We start from the raw sequence: 14,888 nt of genomic DNA, 5'->3' as shown, positions 1-14,888 counted from the left end.
TAGGAGATGTGCCATAACTTGATGGTTAAGTGTACAGAGTTTAAAGCCTTCCTGCTTGGGTTTGAATCCAGGCCATCCATCTTACTAGTTGTATGACCTTAGAAAGCTTATTTAGGCTCTCATGCCTTAAATTCTTCAACCATAAAATGGGAGTAAAAATAGTACATACATCATTCAATTGTTTTGAGTTTTAAGTAAGTTACTATTTGTAAGGCACTTTGAATAACATCTGACACATAATAAGTACTACACATGTATGGAATGAATGAATCACACCTTGACTTCATGGCATCAAAACACTACTTTACTGGAAACATAACTGTGTGAAGCTATTTTAGTTTTCCACACTGATATTGGAACCAACAATAATTTGATCTGTCAATAATTTATCAAACTTAATTAATGGTATACACAGTGTGCCTGCAATGTTGAATTGATTCACTCATCTCCCAGATATGTATAAAAATTCTGTTTGGAATTGTCTGTATTCTGGATAAACCATATATAAAAACCTTAATACTAACTGATGGTTATTTCTAATTTTCAGAGTCATTAAATAAGAAAAGTATGTGAATGAGCAGCCAATATTTTTGTGTAGAATTCAAATAAATAAAAATTGAGAAGTTTTACATATTACACACTGAGGAATACTACTAATAAATAGATTTTTTTAATTTGGGGGTTTTTTTCTACACTGAATTCAATAAGGAAAGTTTTTTTTTTTTTTTTTTTTTTTTTTTATCCTACAGTGAGTATAGTTTTGTACAGTTTGGTTTTTCAAAAATAACTAGCAAATGTAGCAATGATGATAAATATTTCTAATGCTTCAATTAGATATCCTTATGATATAAATTTGTTGAAATGGTTGAAATGCAATAGTGACAATTTCTAAATTCATTTATATCTTGTATTTAAAAATATTATGATCAGAGGTTGTTCATCAGAGGTTGCTAATGTAAGGAAACCAGAGAGAAGATGTCTGTGAATTTTTAAAGAGTTGGTTGGCAGGAAACTTGAAGGGAATGTAAAACTTGATCTCAGAATTTCCTGGGTTAGCAATTATGGAGTCAGTTTGACTAAAATCATGGAGAAGAATTATGCTTCAAGGATAACTTGAGTAAATATCCCAACCAAATCAATAACAATGGCACAAATGTACTAAAAGACTACTGCATTCTACCATGTAAAACAAGCACAGCATACAGTAATATGTCATTCAACCTCACAATATGTTCAGAAGTGTTGTTAATTAATATATTTGTCAGTTATTTTCACTTTTTTAGCCTATACAGTATCATCTGAAGATTCCATAAGCATCACATAACAAGGTATAAAACTATTTAAAATGTAACCAGGTGATCCTTTTCATAAGCACCTTCAAAACCTAAGCCAAGCAAACATTAGGCAGAATTGTCAGTGGACCAAGGGTCAGAGATGGGACACAGACTAACAATGAAAGATTTGAAAACCAAAATTTTTATTTTTTTAAAAACACATAATTAGGGGCTTCCCTGGTGGCACAGTGGTTGAGAGTCCGCCTGCACATGCAGGGGACACGGGTTTGTGCCCCGGTCCGGGAGGATCCCACCTGCCGCAGAGCGGCTGGGCCCGTGAGCCATGGCCGCTGAGCCTGTGCGTCCAGAGCCTGTGCTCTGCAACGGGAGAGGCCACAACAGTGAGAGGCCCGCGTACGGCAAAAAACAAAAACAAAAACAAAAACAAAAACACATAATAAAAACTAAAATATTTCCTTTTTAAAAAAGTATTTTCTTGATATAAATAAATTCTTCAGTGGTGTTACAGTGAATAAAAGAAAAAGAAAACATTGGTTTCTATAGCTTTTACTCACAGGTACACGCCAATTTAACAAATCTAAACTCTGTTTTCTCCATTTTGTTTTGTTTTCCCTGTTACACTCTCTACTATGATTTATCTTTGAAGGGATTTGGTAAGAAAGAATAAAGTCCTGCTTCTTGGTTTTATATACCACCCTTTAGAGTAGTATGAACTTGTAATTACATCTAACGTAGGACATTTAACTATGTTATTAAATTGTTACAGAGCATTTTCTTGTGATATTTCATATAAAGTGTAGATTATAAATATTTGGGTCTACTTACCTGGAGATGTCGAGCCCTTTAAATATCCAACAACATTAGTAACTGTTTCAAATTTTGTGACTGTCTGAATTTGCATGCTGACAATTCTTTCCTCTGGGGGGGAAAAGAAAATTAAAATATACTTGTTTCTCTATATTCTGCTGTTTCTTTTTTCTTAAAGCATTCAAATTTATTTATCCAATATGATTAGACAAATAATTCCAAACAACTGAATTTTTCTAGATAACCAACATTATACTTTTTGGCAAATATGTATTTGAAACTTTGTGTAGACATTATTTTAGGTGCTTGTTATATAATGATGACTAAGATACAATTGCTATCCTCATAGAACTTCAGAACCATAAATAGGCAATTCTAAATTTCACATTAAAAACTGCAGTGTGGTTCAACAGGAAAGCACACAGAACAAGACCTCAAGGAGATGTGGAAAACTCATATTTTTTAAAAAGAAAAAAATCAGATAAAAATATTTTCAAAGAATTTTAAGTACTGTCTAGCTTCAGAAAAATAGCATGTGAAGATGATTTAACTTTTTTTGTATGATTCATTATTACATTTTCATATTGAAAACTATAAAGCATTACACAAATTAAAAGAATAGAGATTCTTAAAGCTACACATTTTCAAATCTTGGAGTTTCCATTTCTACCTGTGTTTGTAGGTCTGTCACCTCTCTACTAAATCTCTGCCACCTGCCCTGCCTCTTTGAGTTCTTCTATTCATGCTTGATATTCAAAAATTTTGACAACAAATAAGGCAAAGACACCAATCAGAAAGAACTTCGGTCACAGCCCTGAAGTGGTCTTTGAAGGTCTTTGGTGATGACATGTGTTAATCCTGTATTTGATGGATCCTGGGAAGTCTGGGGGCTGGGGATGGGGATGGGAAGGTGGTTTCACTAGGAGAGGTCCAAGGGCAGCCAAGTGGTACTGTTGGGGAGAGGGTGGCAATTAGAAAGCAAGTAATGCAATGTAGACATGCTATACTGATGGGCCTTCAAATGTCACTTCTTACTGCTATATGAAAACTGTTATGATAAATAAGTTGCTTCTTTCTTTAAACGTGCCCTACTAACAATTTAAATAGAAAATCAGTACACTGAATAAATTATGACTAAACAAGAATAAAGAGATTTCAAGAGAACACCTGAGTGCCTCATATAGGAGAAAAGGAAATCTGCTTATTGTGTATTGTGAGCATTGCAATCTGAGTATTGCAGTTTTAATTTATGTGCTATGCATTTCTGTTCAATATTTTTTAAGTAGTATACTTTGTGGTTTTTTTAAGATCAGTTTCAAAATACAGAAAAACTGAGCAGAAAACACAGAGTTCCTAAATACCCTCTCTCCCCTGCCCCTATTATTAACATCTTACATTAGCATGATCAATATCTGTTACCATTAATGAGACAATATTAATACATTAAGTCCATAATTTATATTAAGGGTCACTCTTTCTATTGTACACTCTATGGGTTTTGACATATGCATAATGGCATGTATCCACAATTATAGTATCATATAGAATAGTTTCATTGCCCTAAAAATTTCCTGTGCTATACCTGCTTATACTTTCCTCTCTCCCTTCCTCTTGAGCTCCTGGCAACCACTGATCTTTTAAATATCTCTACAGTTTTGTCTTTTCCAGAATGTGATACACTTGAAATCATATGTTTATTTTTAGTTATTAATTCCCTGTTCTAGCTTTGTTCCAAATTGTCCAGATAAATGAACTTTAGATGAGGCAGTCATGAACTTATAGTTGTTGTTTTTAATGTTTTCATCTTATTTTTGAGTTAGAAAACCAGAGAAGATTCTTCAGCTGTATCTAAGATACAATATTAATTTTTTTTTCAAATTCAGCAGTGAGAAAACCTTATAATATGTACAAATGTAAGGCAAACTCCTTGAAATATTACCTTATGTTAATATAGTGCCTTACAATTTACATTTCCATTTGCACACACATATACTAATTCTCATTGGATCTCTTTTTCTCCGTGAAGCATTAATGAAGCTGTTATCCTTGTTACTGCATTTCATTTTAACCAGTGCCATATTGTTTTAATTAACAGAACTTTATCATGACTGAAGTAATGGGTCCCCTACCACCACCACCACCATCATCGTCATTGTTTCTTTTAATTATTATTCAACTTGGGGGGATTTATGGACCAATACTTTCATATAAACTTTTATATTAGTTTTTCATGTGCCATAGAAAGACATTTCAGGATTTCATTAGGATTGTATTAAATTAATGGAACCATTTGAGAAAATCATGCATTTTATCTATGAATATGATGTACCTCTCAATTTATTTCAGTTGATTTTATGTCTTTTATGAAGTTTTATATATTTCTTTATAAAAGGTTTGCACAACTATTATTAAATTTATTTTTAAGCTTTTCCTGCTATGTTAACAAAATATAGCATTTATAATTATTTTACTGTGTATAAGCATGCTATTTAATTTCATATATTAGTCTTATAACAAACCTTCTTGTTAATCTCCTATAGGTTTTAATGGTTAATCTATAGGGTTTTAATTTTTGTTAATTTCACTGTAGATACATACCAAAAAATAGTTTTGCTTATTCCTTTTAAAACTGTAAAACTTTTATCTAATGCTCTCATCATTTTGTATAGGACTGCCAGTGCACTGTGGAATGGAGGCAGTAAAAGCAGCATTCCTTGGTCCTTTCCTTGTGTTCTTCACTTCTACAAAATGCTTCTACAACTGTGTTTTTTTTTAAGTTTGCTATAGGTGTCTGGGAAATTCCTTTTATAAGGAAGATCACTTTTGTTCTTCCTTTGCAAATAGATTTTAGCATAAACAGATGTTGAATCAACTTTTAAGATAATTTCAAGGCTTTTCACTTTACAATGTTAAAAAACACGTGTATTCCTGGAATAAACCCTTCTTGGTCATGATATATTTTCTGTCTTTGGTTACTAATATTTTCAGGATATATGCATATATATTTATAAGTGGCTTATTGATCATTATACTTCTCAATTTTTTCTTGTCTGATTTTGATATGTGGATTATATAACCTCACAAATGTTTAGTGATCTTTGCTTTTCATTGATTCTGTAAGAGTTTATGTAGCACAGACATTATCCATTTTACAAAGGAGAGTTAGTGTTCATATATAAAACTATTTCATCCTGGTATTTTTTGTGTGTGTTGCGGGGAGAAGTACATTTTCACTCAATGTATATTTTCATTTTATTTCACTTAATATTTTCAAATTATTAACGAATATAAGTAAATTCAGATTTTTACATGTGTATTTCTTCTAAATGCATTTAGCTGTTTGCTTTATTCTTATGCTTCAGAAAAAATAGTGTCATTTAACTATAATTTTGTTTCCTTTCCTGTTTCTAACATCAATTTACTTCTGTCTTTTTTGTTTCCCTTCATCACTTTTACTAGAGTTTAGCTAATTTTTTAGAATTTTCAGAAAACCAGTTTTAGGATTTGTGGATCCTCAATATTTTTTCTTTATTTTTTACTTCAATATTATGTTCTATGCTTATTAGTATCTTTGTTAAATTTTGCCTGAATATATTCTCTGGGGTTTTTTAACATAAATTTTTAAGTTAAAACGCTTAGCTCACTACTTTTTAATCTTTATACGTCTTTAAGGCTACAGATTTTTTATTGCAGGGAAGCACACTAATTTTGATATATGGTGTTATTATCTTACAAATTCTAGCATTTTAAATTTCTATGATAATTATTTCTATAATAAATATATTAGTTCAAAGAATTTTTAAAATATTCAAATATAAGTTGTGAGTTACTGTTTTAATATTGATACCTAGCTTAATTTAATTATGAACTGAGAGCAAGGTCTATATACTACTGATACTTTGATTATAGGTGAGTTTTGTGACCCTGTAGCCTATTACATCTGATAAATAGAGAATAAACGTTTTTGTACATGTTCCATATAAAGAATGTGCATTCCCTATTACAGGGATGTAACATTTCATATATAGGTCCAGTAAATCAAGCTAGAAAACTCTATGGCTATAACTTTATTAACTGTTCTACATATTCTCTCTGTTAATTATTGAGACATGTTAAAGTTTCCCATTTGATGCTAATTTATCAATTTATCTTGGCAATAATATAATATTTTTCCTTGTATATTTTTAGACTACTTAGTTATGTGTATGCAAGTTTGGAATTGCTACAACTTCCTGATTTCTATATAGATTATATAGAACAATTATTCTTTATATTGTTTCTATCCCAATTTTTCTCCCTAAAGTCTCCCCCCGCATTAATATAATTATTCCATCTTTTTTTTGCTTAGTGTTTCTCCAATACTTATTTTCCCAGTATTGCATTTGTTTTTGTCAGGCAGCCCAGGGGCATTTCTGGCTTGGGCACAATTTTTATGCTAATTTTTTGGCTTGATGCTTCTATACTACAATGTTAGTGAAAATTCTGAGCCAGGATTTTTTATTTCTAGAGACATTAAAAAATATATTTTTTTAAATTTTTCATCCAGAGCTCAGGCAGAAGAAAGTTTTCTCCACCAGTGTGTGGATTTCTTTCTAGTTTTCCTACTTTAACTCCATGGTCCTGGTTTATATAGATGTTAGTTACAACTCCTTTCTCCCTATAGGCTCATAACCATGTCTTTTGTTCCCATGTGAGTTCTATATTCTCACTCTAATTTACCTAATTCACTGGGATCCATGACCTCCCAAAACTAGGTGACCAGAGGGTCAACTCTTCTGCTTATTTCTGATATTTCATTCTGTCTTCATCTTTCCTTCTGGACATTTTACTTTTTTTTTTTTGATAGATGCTTTTAAAGACATTTTTTTCTTATGTTTCATACAGAGTTCCTAGACATTTGCATGAACAGTTTTCAAATTATTTTACCTGACCTCCTCTACATCCTTAAGTCTAAGAGTTTTATTTAAAAGCAACATAGAGGTCTGAGAAAGTTGAAGACAACCTTTTTTGCAAGGATATTATAATTACATTGGTTCTTTTCAACTGACAGAAGAACTTCCTTATGTGTCACAGGGCCAAGACCAGGTCCAAATAATGGCATGCAACATAGCAAAAAGCAGCTTTTCATCTATTTATTTACATCCCTACACATGATGTTGATCCTAATACATGTTGTTTCATAGTATTCCATACCCATGTCCGAAAACAAATGTTTTCCATCACTAAAAGCAGCACTATGATCACACTTTCAATTTTAATAATAAATATCAGTAAAATCTTGGATAAACTTTCACATTCATATTGCTGTTGGCATTGCTAATTTAAACAACCCATAGGTAAAGTAATATTATTCTTCATAGCAATAATGTTAGCAAAAAAATCTTGTACTTTGGAATTTATTCTACAAGAATAATTGTACTCTTTGCAGTACAATTATAGTAGCAATTACAGAAAACAACATAGATTTCCCAAACAGCAAAATTACTTAGAAAATTGCAATAAAATGTGTGGCTGTTAAAATATAAATTAATATGTAGAAACATGGGTACACTAGAAGTGAAAAGAACAGAATACAAATACGAATATACAGATATATATAATGATTGAACTTAGGTAAAATGTATATTTATGGTAACCTATTTAAAAAGAGAGATTAATAACTTAAACATAAATTGGGTTAGGTAAAGACATTTCTCCAAAGAAAATATACAGATAGCCAAAAGGCACGTGAAAAGATGTTCAATATCACTAATTATTAGAGAAATTCAAATCAAAACTGCAATAAGATATCACCTCACACCAGTCAGAATAGCCATCATCAAAAAATCTGTGAACAAAAAAATGTCAGAGAGGGTGTGGAGAAAAGGGAACCCTCCTATACTGTTGGTGGGAATGTAAATTGGTACAGCCACTATGGAGAATAGTATGGATGTTCTTTAAAAAACTAAAACTAGAGTTGCCATATGTCCCAGCAATCCCACTCTTGGACATATGTCAGGAGGAAAACACAGTTCAAAAGGATACATGTACCCCAATGTTCACTGCAGCACTGTTTACAATAGCAAAGACATGGAAGCAACTTAAATGTGCATCAACAGATGAATGGATAAAAAGATGTGGTACATATACACAATGGAATATTATTCAGCCATTAAAAAGAATGAAATAATGCCATTTGCAGTGACATGGATGGACCTGGAGATTATCATACTAAGTGAAGTACATCAGACAGAGAAAGACAAATATATGATATCACTTATATGTGGAATCTAAAAAAATATGATACAAATGAACTTATTTACAAAACACAAACAGACTCACAGACTTAGAGAATGAACTTATGGTTACAAGAGTGGAAGGGTTGGGGAGGGGCAGGGATAGATTGGGAGTTTGGGATTGACATTTACAACACTGCTATATTTAAAATAAAATGCCTTTCCATGAAAAGAAAATTAGGAGATGTAGAAAAGGCAAGATCATATAACTGATAAGCAAAGAAAACATAGATGATGAAAGTAGATCCATAGGTGATTGAGATATTGGAATTAGCAGACAAGGACTTTAAAATAACTATACTTGTTACCTGGGGGTGTAACTGGTGGGGGACTCCTAGGGGTGCTTGTTGTATTGTTTCTTGATGTGGGTGCTGGTTACATAAGTGTGCTCAACTGTGAAAATTAAGTGGGCTATACAATTATGATTTGTGTTGTTTTCTGAATATGTCACATTTAATAAATTTATTTATTAAAAAATTTTTTTGGCTCCATTGGGTCTTTGTTGCTGCGCACAGGCTTTCTCTAATTGCGGTGAGTGGGGGCTACTCTTTGTCGTGGTGTACGGGCTTCTCATTGTGGTGGCAGGCTCTTGGCACCCAGGCTCTAGAGTGCAGGGTCAGTACTTGTGGCACATGGGCTTAGCTGTTCTGCGGCATGTGGGATCTTCCTGGACCAGGGATTGAACTTGTGTCCCCTTCACTGGCAGGCAGACATCTAACCACTGCACCACCAGGGAAGTCCCTATAAGTCACATTTAAATGAAAAGGTTTAAAAGCTAAAATTGTTTGACCTAATGACCAGTGGCTTAGTTCTGAAAGACCTCTGTCTATAAAGTACAATCTATTAAAAGCACAAAACATGCAAAACAAAAATTTTTTAAATGTGTGTAGTTTTAATTGAGATGTACTATAAATGTAAAATACACACTGGATTTTGAAGACTTAGAATGAAAAAAAAAAGTAAACCATTTCATTACTAAGTTTGCATATTGATGACAATATATTGATAATATTTTGGATACACTGAATTAAATATGTTATTAAAGTTAAAAAATAAATAAAATAAATAAGTTGGGTTAGGAAGTCCTGCCTGTGTCAGTAGGGGTGAAACACTATCATAAAGAGGCTTAAGCAAACCTGAACTCTGGCCATTTATTTCTCTTTTCCAAATCCCAGGGATGGTGAAATGAAAACCTTAAGGGGATTATCTTCTCCTTATAACATCAAAACTCTGAAAACTGGGGTTCCTGGTGAACCAGCAAAAAATGATGGTGGTTTAGAATGGTTTCATTGTAACTGGAACACAATGACTCTCTCTCATTATATGAACCCATGAAGATATAAACTGGGGCCTGACCTCAGGTCTGCCCTCCTATAAGTCACAAGAAGATGGCCAATTTCTCCAGGGCAACATGAACTCCAAGCTAAAGTATTAGATATCTGAGATCCACACCCTCATAAAAGAAAGTTAACACAATGAACACATATAATACTCAAAGTAAACATATTAAAACACACAATACATTAATTTAAAAATATGCATTATAACTAAACTCACTAAAAGAAAAGGGACTGCATTAGCAATAAGAAACAACCTGAAAACATTTTTTTTAAAAAGAGGAAATAAGAGGTATGAAAAATAGAATAATTGAAAGAAATATACCAATAGGTGGGGAGAGTAGAGAGAGATGGTAAGGAATAGATAGATATAAATGAAACATAAATTCAAGATATAGAAGATCAGATTCAGAATTTTTTCCAAGAAACCACAGAAAGGAATGAAAACATAAAATATAAACATACAAGTAAAAGACACAATGAATAGAAATGGGAGTTCTAGAAAGAACACCAGAAGGAGGAAAAACAAATGGAGGAGAGAAAATAGTTGAAGAAAATATTTATTTTTATTATTATCTTTCCAGAGAAGAGGAGAAGCATCTACATACTTTAGCACAAAATTTAAAGGCATGAAAGACAAAGAAAAAAATACTAAAAGTTCCCCAAGTCAAAAACTAGACCACTTACAGAAAGAACAAGAATCAGATTGGTACAAAGCATGTCAAAAACAACATAATACAGGAAGGTCATAAGTTAATGTTGTTAAAGAAATAAAAAATAGCAAGAGGAAATTTAAACCTAGAATATTTGGCAACAAGGAAGTGAGGACAATCTAGGCATCCATCCTTGGAGTAATGGATGTATCAAATAGAGTAAAGCTACTATTTACATATTCTATAGCACTTAGAAGAAATGAAGTAAATGTACCATTGACAACATGGATAAATATTAACTACAGACTGCTAAATGAAAAGAAAAAACTAAGAAACAAATATACTGCTCAAGAATATTTATGTGAATTAAACATTCATGTACTCAATCCGCTTGACTGCTGATGAGTGGAGCTGGGTTCCTTCCCTGTTGGTTGTTTTGCTTGAGGCAACCCAACACTGTAGCCTACCTGGGTTCTTTGGTGGGGCTAATGTCAGACTCTGGGTGGGCTGACGCCAAGAAGTACTTCGCAGAAATTCTGCTGCCAGTGTCCTTGTCCCCAGAGTGAGCCACAGCCAACGCCCACCCCTGCAGGAGATGCTACAACACTAGCAGAATGTCCTTGTCCCCAGGGTGAGCCACAGCCAACCCCCGCCTCTGCAGGAGACACTCCAACACTAGCAGGAATTCCTCCTCCCATTGCTGGTACCCCAGGTTCTGAAGCCTGACGTGGGGCTCATAACCTTCACCCCACCGTGTGGATGAAAGCCTCCTGTTGCTGCAGCCAGGAGTCAGTGCTGTGCCTCTGAGGTGGGAGAGCCAACTTCAGGACACTGGTCCACAGGAGACCTCCCAGCTCCACATAATATCAAATGGTGAAAATCTCCCAGAGATCTCCAGCTTCACTCAACGACCAGCAAGCTACAGTGCTGGACACCCTATGCCAAACAACTAGCAAGACAGGAACACAACGCCACCCATTAGAAGAGAGGCTGCCTAAGATCATAATAAGTGCACAGACACCCCCAAAACACACCACCAGACGTGGACCTGCCCATCAGAAAGACAAGATCCAGCCTCATACACCAGAACACAGGCACTAGTCCCATTCACCAGGAAGCCTACACAAACCACTGAACCGACCTTAGCCACTGGGGACAGACACCAAAAACAACGGGAACTACAAACCTGCAGCCTGCAAAAAGGAGACCCCAAACAGAGTAAGATAAGCAAAATGAGAAGACAGAAAAACACACAGCAGGTGAAGGAGCAAGATAAAAACCCACCATACCTAACAAATGAAGAGGAAGTATGTAGTCTACCTGAAAAAGAATTCAGAATAATGATAGTAAAGATGATAAAAAACCTTGGAAATAGAATAGACAAAATGCAAGAAACATTTAACAAGTACCTAGAAGAACTAAAGATGAAACAAGCAATGATGAACAACATAATAAATGAAATTAAAAATACTCTACATGGGATGAATAGCAGAATAACTGAGGCAGAAGAACGGATAAGTGAGGTTGAAGATAAAATAGCGGAAATAACTACTGCAGAGCAGAATGAAGAAAAAAGAATGAAAATAACTGAGGACAGATTCAGAGATCTCTGGGACAACATTAAAGGCACCAACATTCGAATTATAGGGGTTTCAGAGGAAGAAGAGAAAAAGAAAGGGACTGAGAAAATATTTGAAGAGATTATAGTTGAAAACTTCCCTAATATGGGAAAGGAAATAGTTAATCAAGTCCAGGAGGCACAGAGAGTCCCATACAGAATAAATCCAAGGAGAAATACGCCAAGACACATATTAATCAAACTGTCAAAAAATTAAACAAAACATATTAAAAGCAGCAAGGGAAAAACAACAAATAGCACACAAGGGAATCCCCATAAGGTTAACCACTGATCTTTCAGCAGAAATTCTGCAAGCCAGAAGGGACTGGCAGGACCTATTTAAAGTGAAGAAGGAGAAAAACCTACAACCAAGGTTACTCTACCCAGCAAGGATCTCACTCAAATTTGATGGAGAAATTAAAATATTTACAGACAAGCAAAAGCTGAGAGAGTTCAGCACGACCATACCAGCATTACAGCAAATGCTAAAGGAACTTCTCTAAGCAAGAAACACAACAGAAGGAAAAGACCTACAATAACAAACACAAAACAGTTAAGAAGTGGGAATAGGAACATACATATCAATAATTACCTTAAATGTAAATGGACTAAATGCTCCCACCAAAAGACACAGATTGGCTGAATGGATACAAAAATAAGACCCATATATAGGCTGTCTACAAGAGACCCACTTCATACCTAGAGACACATACAGACTGAAAGTAAGGGGATGGAAAAAGATATTCCATGCAAATGGAAACCAAAAGAAAGCTGGAGTAGCAATTCTTATATCAGACAAAATAGACTTTAAAATAAAGACTATTAGAAGAGACAAAGAAGGATACTACATAAGGATCAAGGGATTGATCCAAGAAGAAGATATAACAATTGTACATATTTATGCACCCAACATAGGAGCACCTCCATGCATAAGGCAAATACTAACAGCCATAAAAGGGGAAATTGACAGTAACACATTCATAGTAGGGGAATTTAACACCCCACTTTCACCAATGGAAAGAGCATTCAAAATGAAAATAAATAAGGAAACACAAGCTTTAAATGATACATTAAACAAGATGGACTTAATTGATATTTATAGGACATTCCATCCAAAAACAACAGAATACGCATTTTTCTCAAGTGCTCATGGAACATTCTCCAGGATAGATCACATCTTAGGCCACAAATCATGCCTTGGTAAATTTAATAATATTGAAATTTTATCAAGTATCTTTTCCAACAACAACGGTATGAGACTAGATATCAATTACAGAAAAAGATATGTAAAAACTACAAACACATGGAGGTTAAACAATACACTACTGAATAACGAAGTGATCACTGAATAAATCAAAGAGGAAATCACAAAATAACAATGGAGACACAAGAAGCCAAAACCTATGGGATGCAGGAACACCAGTTCTAAGAGGGAAGTTTATAGTAATACAATCCTACCTTAAGAAACAGGAAACATCTCGAATAAACAACCTAACCTTGCACCTAAAGCAATTAGAGAGAGAAGAACAAAAGGATCCCAAAGTTAGCAGAAGGAAAGAAATCATAAAAATCAGATCAGAAATAAATGAAAAAGAAATGAAGGAAACGATAGCAAAGATCAATAAAACTAAAAGCTGGTTCTTTGAGAAGATAAACAAAATTGATAAACCATTAGCCAGACTCATCAAGAAAAAAAGGGAGAAGACTCAAATCAATAGAATTAGAAATGAAAAAGGAGAAGTAACAACTGACACTGCAGAAATACAAAAGATCATGAGAGATTACTATAAGCAACTCTATGCCCATAAAATGGACAACCTGGAAGAAATGGACAAATTCTTAGAAATGCACAACCTGCCAAAACTGAACCAGGAAGAAATAGAAAATATGAACAGACCAATCACAAGCACTGAAATTTAAACTGTGATAAAAAATCTTCCAACAAACAAAAGCCCAGGACCAGATGGCTTCACAGGCGAATTCTATCAAGCATTTAGAGAAGAGCTAACACCTATCCTTCTGAAACTCTTCCAAAATATAGCAGAGGGAGGAACACTCCCAAACTCATTCTTCGAGGCCACCATCACCTTGATACCAAAACCAGACAAGGATGTCACAAAGAAAGAAAACTACAGGCCAATATCACTGATGAACATAGATGCAAAAATCCTCAACAAAATACTTGCAAACAGAATCCAACAGCACATTAAAAGGATCATACACCATGATCAAGTGGGGTTTATTCCAGGAATGCAAGGATTCTTCAATATATGCAAATTAATCAATGTGATACACCATATTAACAAATTGAAGGAGAAATACCATATGATCATCTCAATAGATGCAGAGAAAGCTGTCGACAAAATTCAACACCCATTTATGATAAAATCTCTGCAGAAAGTAGGCATAGAGGGAACTTTCCTCCACATAATAAAGGCCATATATGAAAAACTCATAGTCAACATCGTCCTCAATGGTGAAAAACTGAAAGCATTTCCACTAAGATTAGGAACAAGACAAATTTGCCCAATCTCACCACTCTTATTCAACATAGTTTTGCAAGTTTTAGCCAGAGCAATCAGAGATGAAAAGGAAATAAAAGGAATCCAAATCAGAAAAGAGTAAGTAAAGCTGTCACTGTTTGCAGATGACATGATACTATACATAGACAATCCTAAAGATGCCACCAGAAAACTACTAGAGCTAATCAATGAATTTGGTAAAGTAGCAGGATACAAAATTAATGCACAGTATTAATGTGGCATTAATCTGGCATTCCTATACATTAATGATGAAAAATCTGAAAGTGAAATCTAGGAAACACTCCCATTTACCATGGCAACAAAAAGCATAAAATATCTAGGAATAAACCTACGTAAGGAGACAAAAGACCTGTATGTAGA

The 14,888-nt window shown here is 34.0% G+C and overlaps 1 protein-coding gene across 10 annotated transcripts in view; it reads right to left on the bottom strand.

Annotated features, from left to right (window-relative positions):
* NAALADL2 (N-acetylated alpha-linked acidic dipeptidase like 2) overlaps positions 1–14,888 on the bottom strand; it is a 1,532,395-nt gene that overhangs the window by 397,705 nt on the left and 1,119,802 nt on the right. For all 10 annotated transcript variants that reach the window (XM_081235898.1, XM_081235896.1, XM_081235895.1 and 7 more), the window contains one exon: positions 2,121–2,213. In XM_081235898.1, coding sequence (XP_081092024.1) covers positions 2,121–2,213 — 93 coding nt within the window. The remainder of the gene's footprint in view (positions 1–2,120; positions 2,214–14,888) is intronic.

This window comes from Mesoplodon bidens, assembly GCF_964165515.1.
Source record: "Mesoplodon bidens genome assembly, chromosome: 5".
Classification (NCBI taxonomy): domain Eukaryota; kingdom Metazoa; phylum Chordata; class Mammalia; order Artiodactyla; family Ziphiidae; genus Mesoplodon; species Mesoplodon bidens.
Note: the sequence above shows the minus strand (reverse complement) of the source record. Positions and strands in the feature narration are given on the sequence as shown.